This window comes from Sander lucioperca, chromosome 3 (assembly GCF_008315115.2).
Source record: "Sander lucioperca isolate FBNREF2018 chromosome 3, SLUC_FBN_1.2, whole genome shotgun sequence".
In the NCBI taxonomy this organism is placed as follows: Eukaryota; Metazoa; Chordata; class Actinopteri; order Perciformes; family Percidae; genus Sander; species Sander lucioperca.
In genome coordinates this window covers 16,152,968-16,174,363 of record NC_050175.1, presented here as the reverse complement: position 1 = coordinate 16,174,363, position 21,396 = coordinate 16,152,968, and the positions used below count along the sequence as shown (strand labels likewise).

At 40.7% G+C, this 21,396-nt stretch overlaps 1 protein-coding gene across 1 annotated transcript in view; it reads right to left on the bottom strand.

Annotated features, from left to right (window-relative positions):
* Positions 1 to 1,522: 1,522 nt before the first annotated feature.
* The window catches only part of ush2a (Usher syndrome 2A (autosomal recessive, mild)), a 245,699-nt gene continuing 225,825 nt past the window's right edge, over positions 1,523 to 21,396 (bottom strand). Inside the window, exons 75-94 of the mRNA XM_031314426.2 lie at positions 18,602 to 18,683; positions 18,350 to 18,495; positions 17,512 to 17,853; positions 17,004 to 17,365; positions 16,490 to 16,859; positions 15,850 to 16,131; positions 15,546 to 15,715; positions 13,888 to 14,200; positions 9,557 to 9,763; positions 9,210 to 9,302; positions 8,603 to 8,748; positions 8,340 to 8,458; positions 7,827 to 7,925; positions 7,428 to 7,604; positions 6,999 to 7,082; positions 6,594 to 6,735; positions 6,324 to 6,411; positions 5,438 to 5,503; positions 4,184 to 4,384; positions 1,523 to 2,696 (exon numbers count right to left, since the gene is read on the bottom strand). Coding sequence (XP_031170286.1) covers positions 2,607 to 2,696; positions 4,184 to 4,384; positions 5,438 to 5,503; positions 6,324 to 6,411; positions 6,594 to 6,735; positions 6,999 to 7,082; positions 7,428 to 7,604; positions 7,827 to 7,925; positions 8,340 to 8,458; positions 8,603 to 8,748; positions 9,210 to 9,302; positions 9,557 to 9,763; positions 13,888 to 14,200; positions 15,546 to 15,715; positions 15,850 to 16,131; positions 16,490 to 16,859; positions 17,004 to 17,365; positions 17,512 to 17,853; positions 18,350 to 18,495; positions 18,602 to 18,683 — 3,579 coding nt within the window. The 3' untranslated portion in view covers positions 1,523 to 2,606. The remainder of the gene's footprint in view (positions 2,697 to 4,183; positions 4,385 to 5,437; positions 5,504 to 6,323; positions 6,412 to 6,593; positions 6,736 to 6,998; positions 7,083 to 7,427; positions 7,605 to 7,826; positions 7,926 to 8,339; positions 8,459 to 8,602; positions 8,749 to 9,209; positions 9,303 to 9,556; positions 9,764 to 13,887; positions 14,201 to 15,545; positions 15,716 to 15,849; positions 16,132 to 16,489; positions 16,860 to 17,003; positions 17,366 to 17,511; positions 17,854 to 18,349; positions 18,496 to 18,601; positions 18,684 to 21,396) is intronic.

Here is a 21,396-nt window from a genome sequence, read left to right as displayed (position 1 = left end):
GATCCTTCAAATCAGCATTATTACAAAGTTTAAACTTCATTTGCAGTTTAACCTTTAAAACTAGACCCTGTAAAGGGGAAAAACAGGCTGAAACAAATGCTGCCAGTCAGAGTTTTTAGCACATGGTTTGTGTGGATAACCTGCCAAAGTCCACAAATTTTGTTTTGTTTGAGCGTCACAGAGGTGTGTGTGTGTGTGTGTGTGTGTGTGTGTCCAGCGCTTTCATTTCACTAACCTTCCCGTTCAGACAGTCTCCTCTCTGAGACGCCGTCTGTCGTCATTGTGATTTATGAGTTTAATAAACCCTGTGTGTGTGTGTGTGTGTGTGTGTGTGTGTGTGTGTGTGTGTGTGTGTGTGTGTGTGTGTGGCTCAGGGCCATACTGTCCCTTACAATCACTCAACTAGCTCTCTTTTCACAACCTCTCCCTCCCTCCGTGGGTGACAATAGCTGTGAATGTGGCTGTGAATGTTTTAGAAGTGCCCTTGTCAGACTGCTGTCCTTGAGCGAGGGCACGGTTGTTACTGCCAGTTTGTTAATTTCAAACTTGCCTTGATGTTCCCTTAAGGGACACAGGAACAAAATTAAATTACTGCTGCTTTTGATGGAGATACCGGCCCTCTGTGTGTTTGCGTGTGGTAACCAAGTCTCTATACAGCTGATGGCACATCTGTGTTTTACTAACTCAGCAGAAAAGAACGTTTCATCTTCAGCTCGATCACCATGACCAGTCTGAGGCACAGTAGTCTGTTAAGCTAAATATCTCAGTTCTGTCCCTACGTGTGTTCCTCTCTCTCACACACACACACACACACACACACACACACACACACACACACACACACACATAATTAAACTATGTGCAAACTGTTCTCTTTAAATACATATTTAAACTATGGCACAATATTAACCTCATCAACAAATATTCATGTATCACTAGTGCGGTGACTCATTTTTGTACTGTAAAATAAAGTGGAAAATAAGTTGCACAGATAAAGTATATTGGTACTAGATAGATGAATGACGACTGATTCTTGGATCATTTCAAATGTCTGCAGCTAATATAGGAATCTATAACAGAGACACGGTCATGCTGAAAGCTGTTTGCTTTGAGGACCAGTGTAAACTATTTAACTCAATGCAATAATATTTCAAATACGTTTGAAGTGAAGAAAATGAGTAGAAAAGAGTATTTTTTTGACCATTGGCCATTTATAATTTCTCAGAAAAACACAAACATTAATCAATGAATCATCTATAAATAATTTTTTTAAACAACAACCATAAATAATACTGCCAGTGTAAAAAAGAAAAGGTTTTATAACAATACAGTAGGCTTCAATTTTGTACACAAAAAACATTGTTACACAGAAATTCAACATCTTGTTCTGAATACTGTTTTTATGATGTTTAGCTTTTGAAAATGAAAGGTCCAATCTGTGGAATCCAAAAATAAACAATTCTTTTCATTTCTTCTCGTTTCATTCCTGCTATAACACCCAAACAGGACATAGCTGAGATTCTTTTTTTCATTCTTAAGCCGATTGCATTCTTGATAATACAAATTAGGCCACAGACAAACAACAGAGTCTGGATTTCACTGACAGTAAACTAAAATCAAACCCAGACATTCAGCTTCACTACAGTTGAACAAAGCTTGATTTCATGATGTCCAGTTCCATCTAAATTTAAATCACATTAAACTGTAAGTCAACAACGGATATGGTAAAAAAAAAAATCTCAGATTGGGCTTTCAAGTTACATCACATAATCACAACAATCGGACGGCACATCTGTGATTCCCAGCCACATTTTAACAAATTAATAAAAAACAGTTGGCATTTTTTGTCATAAAACTAACACCAAGGCAATGTGTATATTACAACTAAAGGACTGCTGCTGATGATAATGTGTAAGCATACTAGGCACAAGAACTTGTTGAAGCAGAGGACGTGATAAAAACCTTTGATATTGATTGACTTCTAAACTGGTTTGATTCTGAATAATGGGAAGCAAACCTGCTATAGCTGATCTTTCTGCATTTAAAATAACTGAACAACTAACAGTTGGCAAGCAGAGACGGTTCTTAATCTGAACAGGATTTAAGATATAACATACTGTATAATTACAATCAAGATATGGATACATCAAAGTTTTTATCTCACAACCTACACAATCACAGCGGACAGGGTCCATAACCAAAATGTATTCCTGGATGTTATCCCTGTCTCTACTCAAGTTAAGACTATTAGTCCCTATGGGGGGCACACAGTACACACAGTGGGGTAAAACACCTATTTTAATGTAGTTTAAGGTGAATTCTGCAGTAAAACAACCATTATCCCCTTCGGTCTCGGGCTTTCTTTTACAACTTTGGATCTGAACTAAATCATTAAGACATCATTAGCACTGTACCAGTGCATTTTGGACATAATCAAAGTGAAATGAAAAAGAAATTTTCGTCATCAATGGATTTTTACATTATCTTTCTTCCTAAATCAAATTTTAAACATTGTAAATTCAGCTTACCAGGTATGAATTTTTCACCGTCTTGGTTTCAAACTAAGTCTGAATTACAACTGTGATACCTGATTAGATGTAGAGATCTTAAAGATGTGTGTCAGAGAACATGGTGTGCTCCTTCTTAACAGATCTTAAGGCCTTGATGGCATCCACAAACTCATCTTCCTCCACATACTGAAAAAGAACACATGAGATCATGATTAGGTCTTGGGCATTTAAAAGGGTGGCAACATTTACTGTATGTACTGTAAGTCCAGAGACAGAGAGCGTAGGTGACACCAGTGATGCTCTGCAAAAGGAATTACTAACTCCTTGAAAAGTCATTCCTTTTACTGAGTTACCAGCAAATTGGGATAATGAGGCACATTGTCTGTGTGCACAATGCAGTTAGCTTCTGATGCTTAGTCCTTCTGAGATTATGCTAAATCAGTTTGTTATTATACGCTGGTTACTCTTAACGTTAACTATACATTTGCAGTTCCTGAATTAAAACTACTTTCGAGACTTGGATAAACCAAGAGCACGGGGACAGCTTCTTCAGGTTAAAGCAACACTAGAGAACTTTTCCTGCTTCGGTCCCCCTACTACAGGTTGGAAGCGGAATTGTCCATTACATTACATTATGCAAGTTTGGTAGATCAGGTAGCAGATCTGTAGTTTGAATGAACTGGACAATGTAATGTAATGGACAATTACAAATTGGGAACAAATGAGTTTAAGAGGGTTGAGTTCTTGCCTGTTAAGCTTAGGGTTGAACAACTTAAACTCAATCATATGTACAGTATTATTAATGGTGTAGCCCCAAAGTATTTGGGATTTCAGATTTTGATGGTGCACACTCAACATGCCCATGAGACTAGGGCTAGTGTCCGTTCATGTAAGGTGCCAGGTGTGAATAGTGAAGCAAGAAAATCCTTTTTTTATACAGGAATTATTTTATGGAATAGTCTTCCACTTCATATCAAAATGGCAGCAACGAAAAGGGATTTTAGATATAAAGTTAGCGTCTACTTGTGGAATAAAATAGATAATTAGGGAAAATAAAATCTAGACTGGGGACAGGGTAATTTATTGCATTGTAGTTCATGGTGTTTTTATCTGGTATTTTGATGTGTAGTTTTTTATTTTTTATTTGTTTTAACCTCAGAAGGACTGTGTGTAAATTTTGCTAATTATTTCACTAAACCTGAGAAGGTAATCTACAAAATGAATCTTCACAAAAATACATAAAAATAAATTCATTTGGAATTGAGCTTTGTTACTTTTCTTATATTTGATTCGAGGCAATGCTTTTGACACACTTGCTTCTACCTGTGTTGCTTCCCATGTGTCTTGTCTGTTGAATTTTTGTTCATATGTTATTCTGCCCTTGCATTTTGGTATCTTTGACAGGCAAAGCCACAATTCCACTGAGTTTGCATATATTTACAAAGATTAGCAGGTAATGTCAGGTAAAAGCTTCCAAAGCACGCTCTTTCACTTTACTCTATGGCCAGTTTCCTACACATTTCTCAGACTCTCCTAAATTACCACTTGACTTGAGAGTAAATGTATTAATATGTGGCTGTCCTGGTACTCCTGGGTATGTCAGTATTGTTATTACTGTACTTTAATAGTAATTTTAACAAACTAAGTTAACATAAACATATTTCCATCCTCACCAGTCCTGAATCATGTCCCATTGGGTTGTCCCAGCTTCCTTCCTCCATCATCAGTGACTTCCTGTCAATCAGCTGACTGACGCTGCGGTGCAAGGAATGCTGGGAGTATGCCTGACTGAGGTCTGTTTGGCTGGGGACCCGCAGGACGGACATGGGGCTGAACTGTGAACTGCTGGCGACTATCTTTGTGTCTGTCAGACCCTGAAAACAGATTTGTTTTTAGTCGGCTAGTGATTTCAAAGACCGTATTACAAATCATGTAGCCTATACTTTATATTACTGCAAACTTTTTTATTTTGATTAAGGAAAACTGTTTTTACCCTACTACTCACCTGACTCTGCAAATATGAAATTCATGTTACTGTAATAAATGGAAACCAATGGCAGCTGGGAAAAACTGTGGTGTACTCTAAAGTAGTAGTGTAGTAGTGTAAGGTAAGGTAATCTTATCTATTTGGCATGGGATAAAACATGCAAAAACATTCTACCCAAGAAGAGTTTCTATAACTTCAAACAAGCAACAAACAAGTTAAAATAAATAAAAATGTAGTTTCAAAGCTCAAATGCAGCCTTTCTGAGATCTAGATATTCCTGTTATATATTAACTAAATATAGAAAACATGGAGGTAAATATATTCTTGATTCTCATGCCTCCTAACAGTAAAGTATGTATTTGAAATGTAAACAATGCATAACACTTAGATATATTTTAAATATGTATATTAGCTGTTATTGTCATCCTTTCAACAACCAGCAGGGGCCAGTACTCAGCAACAATTGACATACACAGTAAAATGACTTTAACATGTGTTCAAGAATAAAAAAACAAACAGCTGAGACATATGAAAGCAATTTTGCGTGAGCAATGCAACAATGTGCAATATTAACAAAGTACAACATTCTTTATTGGCGGTGAGCTAATATGAACTCTTGCTTCATATATCAGATGATTTTATTTGTTGCATATACAAAGTCAACACTGTATTTAAGGACGAACCGACAGACTGCACAACATGCCTTACCTTTATAATAATTCACCTGATAACGCACACACAAAGCATGCATACACAAACAAAACAGACATGCGTAGAAAGGCACCCACACAAATTCACAATCCCATACCTCAGTGTACACAGTGTAGCTTTTAAGTATAACGTTGCTGATCTCAACACAGTCTGCTACAGTGTCAAACTGCAGGGGGACAATAAAATAAACATTTAGGGTTTTGACAGTAAATATAGAATATTGTCTTACTGTAGGACGGCCAGGGAGGAGCACTGAGCTGGAGTGATGTTTAGAACACAACTCAGGACAGGGCCTCTGAGAGAGAGAGAGAGAAAGAGAAAGAGAGAGAGAGAGAGAGAGAGAGAGAGAGCGAGAGAGAGCGAGAGAGAGAAAGAGAGACAGACAGACAGACAGACATACAGACAGATATGAGAGGATGGAGAAAGCAGATATTTAAAAAAAAAATGAACAGAAAAGATTGACAGAGAATGAAAAAAGCAAAAAGAGGGACATTTAAATTAAAAAAAAAAGTATTAAGTGGGATAAAATGAAATAGAGTAGTAGTAAATAAGTTATAAAAAGTTAAAAAGTAAATGAATAAGGTAATTAATCAACCAGTGGAAAAAGGTGGATCATTTTGTTTGAGTAGCAGTGCTGTTGGTAGTTATTGGTAATGGGTGATTTGAGAGATAAAGAGGGATGATCAATGAACAAATCAAAACTTAAGTTCCAGAGGTTTTTACTGTTGGCATACAAATGTGTAAAGGTTCTGCTAAAATTGAACCAGTTACTTACTGGTATCAGTCACAGAAATTAATTTCTATTCTAAGAACTGCTTTCCAGTAACAGTTGCTGTTTCAGCCCCCTCTGGTGGAACATAGATTAAGAAACAGCTGCTCTTAAAGAGACACACTTTTCTAAATTGTACAATCTTCGTCACCTAGTGAGTTTAAGAAATCAAATACAATACTTATGAAACAGTCCCCCCTATTCTGTTTTATCTGCCCTAACTTTTCTTCAGCTTTTACCTTTTGTAAACCTGACTACCTCTCTCTGTCTCTCTTACTGCCTTCTGCCCTTTCAACTATCTTGTCATTGTTGTTGAGTGTGCGCCTTGTTTCTCTGCTCCTCTCACCATGTACGTCTCTCCCCCAGACTTCCTGGTCTTCTGAAGCATGACCAGCGGGGGGCGCTCTCTAGCTGATGGATTTTTCCTCAGGGCTCTAGAGGGGAGAAAAATTATTCACACCCTTTTGTTCTTAAGTCTTCTTCAAATTAAACTGTCTGTGTTTTTACATAGATGGTGTTGTGTTTTGTAAATACAAGTAATGCTCAGTTTGATGTATTAGTGCAGTTGAATTGCAGAGTACCTGAGAAGAAGTATATGCGTATTACATTAAAATACCTTTGTAGCACAAGGCCCAGCAGTATGGCTAGCAGAAATAGACCCAGCAGGGTTAACAACAGGATGAACCACAGCTCAGAGTACACTGGTGTTGCTGACAGGCTGACACTCTCTTTACCACTGTCTTCAGGCTCAAGAGGATCTGCAGGCAGAGAGAGAGAGAGAGAGAGAGAGAGAGAGAGAGAGAGAGAGAGAGAGAGAGAGAGAGAGAGAGAGAGGGAGAGAGATTTAAAATATGTTTCATTCTACGTACTTTTTGTGTATTTCTTGGAAAGTTTCACTAAATTTAAGTGAGGAATATTCAGATTCAGGTTTGATTTTACACAAGGACTGATTCTAGCAGAGAGAGTGTATGTGTGTGTGTGTGTGTGTGTGTGTGTGTGTGCGTGTGCATGCATGCGTTACCTAGGCCTGTGGCAGGGCTATATCTGACGGTGGGAGTACTGGCACTGCCACTGTTTGTGGTACAAGTCACCTGAAATGACAGAGCTAAGAGCAGAGGGAGAGAGGAAGAGACAGAGAAAAAGATTAAAACAAAAGAAAAGATTAAACAAAGTTAAGCTTAGAGGCTTCAGAATCGTAGCAAGTATATTTTTATGTATTCATTCATTTTTGCATTCCCCTATTCAACAGCAGTCTAAGAACACACCATATTTTGTTTGGTGTACACTGCCTGCATAAATGTGTATTTGTGCTGTATTGTATGTCTGTAGAGGTAGAAATTCCTCCCAAAAGTGTGTGTATTTATCTGTTACCACCTTGTATACATTTGTAAGTGGATATATGTGTGTTTGGTGTGTGTGTGTGTGTGTGTGTGTGTGTGTGCTCTCTCACTTTTCTGTGAGGTGCGTGGAATATGGAGATCGCTGTAGAAGCCAGTATAGATCCTCAGCTGGCTCTCTGTCACACTATACTCCTTCAGGTAGCCGTTGAGGGAGAAGGACCCTGTCCAGTCCAGCCAAATAACTGTCAGGTTGCTGCCCATGGAGAAAGGAGACACATACTGGGGGGCTGGAGGGGGCAGAGAGAGAGAGAGAGAGAGAGAGAGAGAGAGAGAGAGAGAGAGAGAGAGAGAGAGAGAGAGAGAGAAAGAGAAAGAGAGAGAGAGAGAGAGAGAGAGAGAGAGAGAGAGAGAAATAGATAGAGAGAGAGGGGGGGGGACAAGAGAAACTTTGGATGTGTTTTTGTTTCTTTAACTGGTTAGCTGGGAGAGTTGAGGGATACATTTGTTACCTTCGCTGAGTGTGGTAACTGTAGTCCAGTTGGAGGCAGTGCTGCCCATGTTGTTGAAGCAGGCAGCTCTCAGCTGGTAGGTGGAGTACGGTTGGAGACCTGCACAGATAAGTTCAGTTGTTTAACCACACAAAACACACAACACAGACAGACAGACAGACAGACAGACAACACACTATGTAAGATCCTTTCCACGGACCTATAATTAGCTGATGAAGGCTTGTAGTCTCTCAGTTCAGCTCAATTATTCTCACCTGCCTCCTAGTCATGGTGCTTGCTTAAGTCTTTATAGCTCCCCCAGTTGTGTATAATCAATGGGTTACTCACTACTGAGAATTTACTGGGAAGTGTAATTGGTTTTACACTGTTTGTATAATTGTGGTCATTGTTCCTCTTTCTTATTCTAGGTTTGGTACTCATGCAAATATAATTTTTACTGTAAAATGTGTCAGGACATCTTAGTGTTATTATGCATTTTAAAAATATCTTGACTTGACATAACCACGGAGTTACCTGTCACATTGTAGCGGTTTCTTTTACCAAAGAAACAAATTTCTATTGCTCCTTCAACGCAAGGGAGGGGTACAGGCTGGGGGGGCTGTGGGCAAGGGTATCTGAGATGTAGCTCACAGCTGGAAACAGAGAGAAAGAGAGTGAGGGAACAAATGAGATTGAGATTATGCTATGTGCATTGGTTCATGCAGTGTTTCACTCATTGTGCAAATCTGCGTTGAAAATACACTGAACAACGTGCACTTTTTTTGTTTTCTACTTACCTCTCAATGACTCCATTAGGTACCAGAGGCTCGTCCCACTCCAGCTGAACCGAGCGGGAGGTCAGGGTGATGGGGCGAGGAGGAGGCTGGTGGGCTGGGGGGGCAGCCAGGGTGCGGAGCTCACTCAGTGGACCCTGGCTACAGCACTGTTAAATGTTCAAAACCGAGAAACAATCTCCATGTTGACATATTGTGTATATAGTTTGTCTTTATAAATTCTGCCAAGGTACTGTACTTGTACAGTCAGAAATACTCAGTGGTGGAACAAGTGCCTCTGTGCAAGTATTTTACAGTAAAAATATGACGATTATCTAAGGCAAGCAGTTAAATTGTGGTAAATATTACATCACATGCATATTACTCAAGTGGAAGTAAGCTTAATTGCCCCGCGAAACAATATGTCTCCAAATTAGTGATGCTATCCAAACTGGAGACCATCTTTCCTTTACAAGAAATATTTCAAAGCAAACCTAAATGGATTATCATCTATTCACTGTATCTATAAATCTGTCAAATCTCTCAATGTACTAGTTTAAGGTGCTATCTTGGAACCAGAAGGCCAGATAACCAGAATCTGTGATCTCACTTTCATGACAAAGTTTATTACCTGATAGCAGGTGCAGGCCTCTACTCCTACCCAGTACTGGGTGTAAGGACGTAAACCATGGAGTGTCTGCTGATGGGATGTACTCTCTGAAAGCTACAGGAAGGGGAAAGTGTGAGGGTGAGATATGTGGTGGTCATATAATTGAGAAGCAAATATTTGATGTGTCAGGGGGAAGAAGAAAAAATAGGAGAGAGAGAGAGAGGGAGAGGAGGGAATGAGAGTGAGTGATCACAGAAAAGGGGGTTGTAGTTTTAGACAAGGGAGGAAGACAGCAAAGAAATCCATTCGAGAAACTCAGAACAAGTTATTAAAAAGTGTATTGTTAAATGCAGTATTATGTGCTTTACCAGAGTGTGGTTGTTGTGGTTTACTGAGAACACTCTGTAAAGGCTAACAATCCCATTGGGTCGGGCTGGAGGATGGATGTCCACCACTGCTGAGGTTGCCGAAACACGCAGGAAAATAGGCGTGCCTACACCCTCAGGTGGGGCAGGTCCTGTTCTCCCATTGGCCCACGGACTGGCAGAACGACCGGCCGAATTCACTGCCCACACCTGTCGGTCAAAACCACATATTAGTTAAAAATATGATTTAATTCATATACTGTATATAATTGATGGTGAATAATGGAGAGAACATCTGAGACAAAGTGAGAGCCAGGCATAAACTTTGTTCTGCTGTCATTAGGATTTTAGATGCATTTTATTAACTCTTAATGATGAAAGGTTCTCTTAATTACCCAGTATCCACCAGACCACCGAAAAGGATATAAGTCAATTCATTGGATCATCCATCAAAACTACCATCAACAGTGAGAGCAAAACCTTTTCAACATGCAACCCAACACTAACATATCTGCATGACAATTACTTTTCACCTTCATCAAGGAGTTAGGAGTTATTCACACACACACACACACACACACACACACACACACACACACACACACACACACACACACACACACACAGTAATCTTATTTGTGTGCTTGTGTTGGGTATAATTAGAGGGTGTACACAGCACAGGGTCAGGCAGGGTGGAGATTTGCATGTGTAAGTCATCTGTAGCCTGTCAGAAGTAGCACAGAAGGCAGATGGATGGGTCTGTGCTTTACTGTTGAAAGTGTGTGTCTGTGTGTGTGTGTGTGTGTGTGTGTGTGTGTGTGTATCTGTGTGTGTGTGTGTGTGTGTGTGATGTGTTGTTTGTAGCTGTGATGGCGAGTTTTGTGCGTGTATGCTTGTGCATGCAAGTGTGTTAAGAGTTGAATTAACCTCAATAATAGTCAATTAGGCTGTGATCAATCAGACTGATTGATCTAAGTGACACCACAGATGGACTGAGATGGGAGAGGGGGAAAGAAGAATGGAAGATGGAGAGACTGTGAATGGGGAGGATGAGGAGGACAGAAAGAAGGGTGGACAATGGGGCTCCAAATGTATCGTTGTATAGTTCTGCAGATAAGATTGTTGTTTTTTATCAGTATTTGTAGCAGTTGCATCATTGTGTGCATGCAAATGTACCCCGATATGAGTAACTGAATGCAACCTTTATAGTCACTTATTAAAATCACTTTACACAAAAACAACATTTTAGTGTCTAATCCATTAAACTCAAAGAGGGATGGACACATCTGCCCTTGAACGCTTATTTGGGGTATTGTGTATTAATATTTGTGTGACTTGACTAGTTTCCTCTCAGAGAAACCGACCTGGACTCATCCACTGGCCCATGAAACTGTCTGTTGCTTTTAAAGGGGATGAGAGGATCTGATGTGATTGGCCATTGTTGTGGCCCTCAACAACTCCACCAGCTCATACTGCCCTTTTTCTGCTAATAATGTATTTATTCTGCTCCATTCTCTTGTCCACTTTCACATGTGGCACATATTTGTGCTGCATCTTGTTTGTGTTTCCACCTAATATCTGAGCGTTATACTAACTGATTCATTAACGGTGCATTCAGAGTGACAGCAACCCCTTGAGAAAAACACTGCAAGGGTCTGCGTTGGTGTTGGCTATGAGGTGCTGGTAAGAAGAAGTAATATGAATCAGGAAGTCCCAATATAGCATTTATTCTTCTTTGAGACAGAACTTTAAAACTCTACAGCTGAAATAATGATCCAATCTTACTAACACACACTGCAGGGTGTTCTACCTGGTAAGGATGCTTACATGTATGTCACTTGCCAATTAAGAGTGTTGCAAGAGCTGCGGCAAAAGGACAGGACAGGAGTCTGTGTGGAGAAGTGAGAAGGATGGGTGGAGGGATGGAAGGAAGTAGGTAATGGGCATGCTGTCACCCTGATAAGGAAAAGGTCACAGAGAAGCGTGCAGTTAATGGCTGTGAGAGATGCTCTTCATAGTGTTTGTGTATGTGTGTACAGTAGGTATGAGACATTAAAGCTTTGCTCATTATATTGTTGTTTTAAGTATCTATCAAAATAATGGATGTACTATACTTTGTTTTAAACTTCTAAAGAATACTGAACCTAAGAAAGGATACAACATGTCTGGTTAAATAGCTTGAGGAACAAGTGAAAGGTGAAAGAAAAAGTTTTCTACTACATAGGTAGTTACTGCACAAGAAATGTGACTTGACTTGTTGCTTAAAAGAGTTTCAATTAAATTAGCTCCTGCCATCACATAAATTTATAACTGCAGCAATAAAATATTTCTACCCAGCAACAACCATGTTCTTCCCCTAGTAGCAACACAGTTAAGGCGTCAACATGACGCAAGGCTTGTGGGCTTGATTAAGAAGTTTGTGCCACATAGACAGAACAGAGCGAGAATCTTCAAAACTAAAGTCAGTCCAGATCACCTTGCCCTTGTTCCACTGCTAAAAGGTAGAACTCATCTCTCGGCCCTTATATCATCTACAGACTTTTTACTGCTTTCTCTCGTCTTTTGTCCTCTCTTCTCCTATTGGGCCGTGATTTGGCTTATTAGACACAAAATAAAAATATACCCTGTTAGCTGCCATGGCAGCAAATGAGCCACCATGGCAACAAACGACTTCAGGAAGCTACGAGCCAGTGTTTGAGTGTTGTTATTGGACGGTTGGACTGCAGACTCGATCTGAGCGCTCTGATAGGCCAACAGAGCTACTTGGCGGGTGCATCTACTTGGGGTGAAGGGGCTAAGTTGTGTGAAAGTGGGCAGTAATTAAAACCAAGCATAAAGCTGTCAATAGGAGCTTATGACCCAGTGTAATTAGCCTAATATGATTTCTCTCTCTGCACCGTGGTGTGCTAAACTGAACTGACTTATCGTCCTTGTGTACGCCTGAAACACAGAAAGAAAGGATGAGAGCCAGATAGGTACATAGACAGATTAACAGCTAAATAAAAACACAGCCAGGAAGATGCATAAAAAGACAGACAGGTGGGTAGGTAAAAGGTAAATATAAGTTATTGCTTGAAAATTGAGAAATGACATGATTGATAACTTTATATGAATATCCAAAAATGTATGATGTTTCTTCGCTTCTCCGTCTCCGACACACACAGACACACACACACACACACACACACAGACGTTCACATTCACAGTTTGCAAACACACTACTGTGTACACGTGTTTATGGACAACACACATACCACCACCTTGTCCGTGCAGCACAATCCCCCACTGACAAATCCTCAAGGGACGTGTAGCGGTCACCATTAAAAGGTCTTTCCAATACAAGCTCTGTTACCAAGGGGCCTAACAGTTAATTCGATTGGCTGGCTGGTAATCAGGAAGTGGGGTGCTCTGAGGGCCCAGTGATTAATGGCTCTGTTGCCCGCCCGTCATCTCCCAAAGCTCCTCCCTCCCTCCCTCCTCCTGTCATAAATTAGGACCCTCGTAAATAAAGACGGCATCACAATCAGGCAAACTCAATCAATTACACAGGTTCTCTGGCCTCAGCTCGTATGTCTGACAGGCAGGAATGCTAATGTTATTGTTGCTTCCAAAGGGCTAGCCTGTCAATTAGCGTACCAATGCACAGCACAACAGCATGAATATGTACGCCACCATTTAACACCCGTCTGATTACTGAGCTTGAGTGTGTATGTCTGTGTATGTTGGTGTGTATGGATAGACTATATCAGTTAAGATGTGTGTTTGGAAAACATTTCATTGGGAAAACAGGCTACATTTTCTAATGTTTCAGCCACATGAGCTCTCAACTTCAAATGAGTTTCACAGCTCACAATAAAACATTTAACTTTTACATTCACTGCAGAAGACAATAAGTTATCATATTTCTGTATATGCACAACCCACACATTTTGTGTTAATTCTTATTTTCTGTAATTCTTATTTTCTATTTTCTATTACATGTTTTTACATGTATTATAAGTGTTTTTCAAAATAAATAATGTCTGTAAAATTGAAACTTGAAAGATTTATATTAAAACTTGTTGAGCTCTGTGGCTCCTGGGCAATTTTGATTTATTTTTCTAATACAAATAGGAACAGCAACTAAAATCTTTAAGGATGCATTATGAAATCCAGGTCAAAGTCCAGTGCTACTCTGTTTTAGTGACTACAGAAGGATTGGTTTCCATTTCCTCTCAGATCTGGATACATATTGGTTCAGTCAAGTGAAGTTTACCAGGACTAACCAGTTAGTATTTGCTGCAATTCTGCTTTTTTAAATAAACACACACATATAAATGCACAGAGCATTGTACCTGGTACTGGTATACAGTATACGGCTGGAGTGCTTCATCTTTGCAAGTAGTAGAGATATTCCTGTAGACAAGTGTTGCATCAGTGGTATGGTCCAGTCTGCGGTACACCTCGTAATGAAGGACTCTACCATTTGGCTGAGCTGGAGGGGACCAGGTGAGTAGAAAGGTGGTCTGTAGGCCTGTGTGTGTGTTGGTCTGTAGGTCTAACAGTGGCAGTGTTTGTCCAGCAGGGGGAGCCTCCAGCGTGAGTGCAGATGACCAGTCACTGGAGGAGCAGCCCAGCGCTGTGCAAGCCTCCACCCTCACTTCATACCTACACACACATAAAGGCAGGCACATGTTTTAAATGCACTAGAGACAATTGTGAAACATAAACACATGTAACTTAAATACTTAAAATACTAAACATTGTTGGCAACAATAGACCATGATACCAATGTATTGTGAGTACACAAGACTTAAATCTGGAAAACAAAATCTGGAAAACATTTACTGACAATCAGCCTTACAAATCACAACCTTACAAATCACACCCTTGCAAATCAAGCAAACTACTTGGAGAGTTTACATGATGTGACTTGCTGTCTCTTGAAACTCACAAACAGCCTTTAAATTAGTGGCTATATATACAAAACAATGCATTATTAAGCAACTGCATGTGGCACCTATTTCTTGTGTCAGATGTATTCAGAAATTGATTTTATTGGGCAGTAAAAGAGCCAAACGTGTTTTCCCCAATTTCAAACCATCAAAGACAGAATTACAGCCCAGCAAGTGGAATAGTCATCCAATCAAAAATCAGGTAATTAACAACATGTTTAAAATGATGTTGATCTCAACCAAATGTCAATTGAGCCTTAGCAGACTACAACAAGACAACCAACATTATGAGGTAACTAATTTGGATGCACTGTTGTTTTTTTGGAGAAGGAAATAAAGGAGGTGATAGAGAGGAGGGGGAGAAAAAGAGAGAAGATGAAGATGAGTTGAATGGATAGAGGTCATCAGAGAGGGGGAGCGATCTTTAGATGATAAGGCTGATGAGCTTTTATTATCTGAATTTTATCACCACATACACACGTTCACACATACACAACCACACATTCAAGCACACTGGTACACACAGGAATAGACACAGGTCTACACTTCTGTCTTCTTTTACTGAGAGAGAGTGTGATAGATACATGGCCACTGCTTCAAGGTTGTGTACCTTTTCTTTATTTCTCTCTGTCTCTCTCTGTTTCTTGCTTTGAATCTATTTTAAAAGATGCATTAAAGGACTGTTTTTAGGAAAATTTAGGTTTTTAATTGATTGAAATGAGAATGAAGTGAACCTTGCTCTGGTATTAACTGTACATCAATCCCTGGGTTGTGGTGCTTTGTAAAGAGTCCACCAGAGCGTTTTCTTTTGTTACCAAGAGATGGCACTCTGTTCCCTTCTTATCTGGTATTTCTCCCCATATTTATAGTATTTATTACACATGGAAATAGGAAACAGTGTTGTTTCTTTGACTGTTTTAGGCAATGCAGTTTAATACAATTATAAACACAATAACCCTACACATTCTTCCTACTTATACGTGTACCATACAGTACATCCATCAACTGCTGCATTAAAACCTAAAATGTAACTGTGGTGGAGATCTGCATTGACTGACCTGTGGTAAGGAGCCAGCCCATGCAGGGTGGTGTGTTGGACAGAGAAGTCACGGTCCTCTGGAGTGAACACAGTGCTGGTGATGCTGAGCTGGACTGGATCTCTTTGATACACAGTGTAACTCACAATGTCTCCATTAGGACGGGCTGGAGTACTCCACTCTACTCTCAACTGGAAAGACAAACAACATACAGCACAACGACTTTTAAAGAACAAATTTAAAGACAATAGGAAGATAAACCTCAGCATTAGTGATGTCATGATTGAGCTGTTACTTATATGGACTGAATAGATGAACGACTCACCTGGTTTGATCCCAGAGGCGTCAGTGTGGGAAGACCGACACCGGAAGGAGCTGACGGGTGAGTCTTTGCTATGGCTGCCGCGCTGCTCACTGCCCCTTTGCTGTTGTTGGACCTGACAACGTAGCTGTATTCCACACTTGGCACAAGTGTGAAATCATGGTAATGGGTCTCAGTGCCGACATAGATAACTTCGCCATCTCTGCGGAGCTCATATCCTGTGATGATGCCATTAGGGTGCTCTGGTGGTCTCCAGGTTACCTCCACTGACTCTGGGCCAGTTACCTTCAAAGGAAGGGTCAAAGTTCACATCAAACAGAGCTACAGTCAGCACAACAAAATGTAAAACAGAATCTCACCCAAATAATAATATCATCAATAATAATATTAACAATATCATATGTAAAAATGTAAATAAATAATTTTTCTACTGATTACTGAAGAATCAGTGTTGAGGAGGTTTTGCGAATTTGTGCAAGAAGCTAAGTTCTATTGAATAGAAATTCTCTTGGCTGAGCGGTGAAATGTCAAAGCGTGTCCAATTTCCTTTGAATCCTTCTGGATTGAAATCTACATATGTACAGTAGGTATTGCACACTAGGTAACAGAGGTTTCACTTGAAGTCTAAAATAAACAAACACACCTTAAGAGTCGGGGCAGGCAGGCCAGTGGGAGGAGCCTCCCCAGTCATAATGGATATTGTGGAGCTGGTGGTGCACCCACCGCGGGTACAAGCTAAAAGGACCAGTTGATACGACGTGTGTGGCAGCAGATCTGACAACAGTGTATTTAGGTCTCTCCCACGATAACTTTCTTCGTTGTTCAGTTTCAGCACATATTCAGTCACCTCTCCATTCTGTGTCGGTGGTTTACTCCAGGAAATGTTTATACTATTGGATGTGATGCTGTCCGCTGTGGGAGCTTCCACTGTGGCAGGTGGAGCCTCTAGAGTTGTGATGTTTGTATGTGGGCTGGTGATGCATCCTTCAGACGTGCAAGCTATGATTGAGTAGCTGTAGAAAAGAATAGAATAGAATGAAAGTTCATCTCCATCAAAAAATATTAATGTGTTTGGGGTTATCTGGAATTCCCAAAAGGAAGCACTCAGGTTAGTTCATTTGAGACAACACAATGGTATGAGGAAAGACAAGCAATACCTATATGTTGAAAACGGCAGGAGGTCGTCGTCAGTGTAGCTGAGGACAGTAGGGTCAAAACTAAATGAGAAACTGACATTGTTTCTCAGTATCCTGTAGGACTGAAGTATCCCATTGGGCTCCAAAGGAGAAGTCCAGGACACCAACACCTCACCGGGCTGGCCTTGGAGGTGACTCACTGTTGGGGGAGCTAAACCACGAGGAGGAGCCTGTCTGGTTGTCACAGTTACCCAGGGGCTGTGGGTGTGTCCAGCGGGGTTGTGAGTCCGGACACTGAACTCGTACTGTGTCCAGGGACGCAGACCAGTCACTGTATATGAGACGGTGTCAGCAGGTTGTGGGGGTGATTCTCTAAACAGCACCTGTTGGATGAGTTAAGGTTGGTGAGTTGCATGGTGTTTGGATATTGGTGGCACCTGGGTATTCTATCAGGCTAACTGGCAAATGGTCAGATTTACTTCACAATCACTGCCTATAACATCAGAGGTGTGTCTTTAGTTTCACCAACCTTTCCCCTTTCAATATCGTCTTCATTACTTCTTCCCCTCTCCACTTCCTCCAGACTCCTTCCAAGTAAGAAATACTCTCCAATTGGCCCGTTGGGCTGGGAGGGAGGGCCCCAGGTAAGTGACACAAGGTCTGGGCCAATGAAGAGAGGCCTGGGAGGGGGCTGGGAAGCAGGTGGAGCTGCTGCTGTGGTGACATGCTGAGGCAGGGTGCGTGTGCAGCCTGCTAAGGTGCAAGCTTCAAGGGTCAAAGTATACATGGTCCATGGCTCCAAACGGCGAAACAGGAAGTTGCGTGACAGACCGCTGAATTCCAGGTTTCCCTCACTGTACAAGTTGTACATCTAGAAAGGAAGAGACAGAAAGCAGGCAAAAGGAAAGAAAAGTATGCAGTGCAGTGGGAGAAGAGGAGAGGAAGCGAAAACATATTTTAGTTGGGATAAATTAGGACAGAGGAGGGACGAGACCTCAAAAAAGTAGAGAAATAATTTCATACTGTAAGTATGTAGTAATGGTGAAGGTGTAGGCCTATTGCTGCACATGTAGTGTGTATCAGAATATACATAAAGTGTGTCCATGTACTGTATATGTGAATATTTTTCTGAGTTACATGGGTAAATTCTGTGTCATGTAAGATGGTAACTTATAAGTGTACCTGTGGGTTTTCGTATGTGTATCTATATATACTGTAATATTGGTATCCATCTGATGTTTCTACTGTGTCTTCTACTATGTGAGACTGATTATATCTGAGGAGCACCATGCCCCGCGTCACCTGCTCAATCCTGTGTATACACTTTGGTATGTGTTCTGTTTTTTTGTGGTGTGTATTGAATGTACCGTGATGATTCCATTTGGAGCACTTGGCTGATCCCAGCTAAGCAGTAACGCCCTGCCTTGCTCTCTCTGCTCCACTGTGAAGTTAGCCAGGCCAGCCGGAGAAGCCTCCTGGGTCCTAATGGCTACCCATGGACTTGACACACTACCTGAAGGGTTGCAAAACATCTATGCTCAATGGAGTGGTTCAAGGGTTGGTGCTGATATTATTTATTCCTGATATTTTAAATGAGGTACTGATGATAATCAACCTACCTGCCTCGTTCACTGCTTCCATTTGTACACTATACAGACTGTATGGTTCAAGACCATAGACTGTTGCTTCTAGGACTGAACCCTGAGAGAGAAAGAGAGACCAAGGTATGATATATAGATAGATTGAATGAGTGCGAGTGCAGAGAAAAGGAAAGGAGAAAGTAGGAGAAAAGGATAAGAGGGAGATAGTTGTAGAGAGGAGGATATATGGGAGAAAAAAGAGGGAAGACAAAGGAATGAATGGACAAGAGTTAAAAGGAGAAAGAAAAAAGAGTGGAGATGGAAAGGGAAACAGCAAAGTGAGAAGCATGCCATAGCAAGAGAAGAGAGCGAGTTAGTTACACAAACAAATCCTGCATGAATAAAAACCAGTGCATTACTCATTAAAAAGGAACACTAAAACAATGGCGAGCTAAGATGACATGACATGGGATTTGTGATATCAACATTTCAACATACAGGCTCTGCCATGGTAAAGTAAGTAGACACCAGAGAAGTGGCAGAGACAGAGACAGAGTGAGACTGGCAGCCACACGACCGTCCCTTATGGGTGAATTCAAAGCTTCCAGATTGAGTGTTTATGTCACACATGCACCGTTTCATAACACACAAACACACACAGAGACACAGGCAGAGTCTGCCAGTAGCTTTAGGCAGTGGGACCCAGCCCAACACCCTGGCAAACACAGGGGCAGTGTGTATTAGTGTGTGTGTGTGTGTGTGTGTGTGTGTGTGTGTGTGTGTGTGTGTGTGTGTGTGTGTGTGATACAGTGGGAACACCATTTACTAATTGATAAGAGACACACTGTTGTTTCAAAAGGCCCTGGTGTGCGATGACATGGTAGTCAGGGAGCACTAGGCTCCAGGACTGCCTGTTTGTTTGTTTGTTTATGACTGTGAGCTTCAAAGCTGCTATAAAAGTGATGTTTCTCTGTGTGTGTGTGTGTGTGTGTGTGTGTGTGTGTGAACATATTTTTGTAATTGTACAACATAGGAGGCTATATTTCTTCATGTGTTGAGTCACATGTTCTGTTCAGGATTGTATGCCTTCACATATGCAAGCATATGTAAAGAGATTAACTGGTAACCTACTTCAATGCAGCAGCAAGAGGATAAAAAAAGCTTCAATTCAAACTGAATCAAATGAAAACCCTGACAAATCAATGTAGCGTGGCACCAAGGATGAACTGTCTGAACAACAACCAGAATGCATGTATTCACTGTTTTCATGTCTGGGAGCCAACGTGTTTTTCATCCACAGTAAAATAGGATTAATAAGCCCCTAGACACCTAGACACAAGCTAAATCCTCCTGCAAATCACAGCACTTCTCAGTGGAGAGAGAGAGGGAGTGGTGCAAAGAGAGAAAGACACAGGGGTGGAGAGAGATAGACAGAGAAAGGGTCCACCCCTTTCTCTGTCTATCTCAGTAGACAGAGAAGTGAGGCAGTGAGAAATAATGTCCGGAAGGAAAAAAGAGATCGGAATTAAATGAAGTATACATAAGTAAAGCGATGTAGGACAGAGAATTAGAAAAGAGGAAAATAAAAGAGAAAGAGGTGAGTAAGTTAATAACTGATGAAGGAAGTAATAAAAGAAAGACAAAAAGAGGGGGGAATGTGAGAAAGAGTAAGGCGGAGAGAGATTGAGTGAATGGGTAAAAAAAGATGGAAGAAAAGCTAAGGTGGGAGAAAAAAAGATAGATGTGGCAAAAGGGAGAGACAGATTAAGTGAGCGAGAATGAGAGATCTCTCTACCTTAAAAGCCGGTGAAATATGTGAGGCATGTGGCCTATAAAGCGGTTAACATATGCACATTGTCAATAGCAGCATCTGGCGCTGGCAGCTTTTATAGGAGCATGGAGACTCTGCTACACGCCTCTAGATGGCAATACATTCAAACACTTTATCACTGAAACACACCACATTAATGGCCTCCTAACACTCACTCAACACACCCTCACTCAACACACACACACACACACACACACACACACACACACACACACACACACACCAATCAAGCACTATGAAATTCACCACCTCAGTCTGCTAAGTGCACACAAACATGCACACACGCACACCCGCACGCGCACGCACGCGCGCGCGCACACACACACACACACACACACACACACACACACACACACACACACACACACACACACACACACACACACACACACACTGCAGACAGGCAGTAATCAAATGGTGTAGCACTAAAACACACACTACTGTTACATTACATTAACAACTCCCTCAAACACTATTTTCTCTCTCATACATACACATGTGCAGAGACATGCACACAAAACACTTTTACAGTATCTTATAATGCACATTTTGAGCAAACACATACACACAAAACTAGAAATAATTACATAAATAACAGAGTTAAGGTCAATTCAATATCCACTAATCTCTGCTGTGAAGATAAACAGGCATATAGAAAATACTAAAGACCACACAGGAATTGAGTTTCCCAACCTTATATTTGTACTGTTTCTGTCATGTACACTACATTTGTACTTTATGTATACTATACAGTATCTGACCTTGATGTGTGTAAGATTAAACAGTTAGAGCTATATTAAATGGCTGTTTCATTTTGGATACATCATCATGTTTCAGCACCAATTGTAAGGCTGGATCTATATATAGGTATATAATATATAATAGGTATTTATTTTTTATTTCACTGTAATATTTAGGCCGGGGTATAGTGAAGACTTACATTTCAGATCTTACATTTTTTCCTGTGGCATCACCAAAACGATAGCTGTAATGACTGTACAAG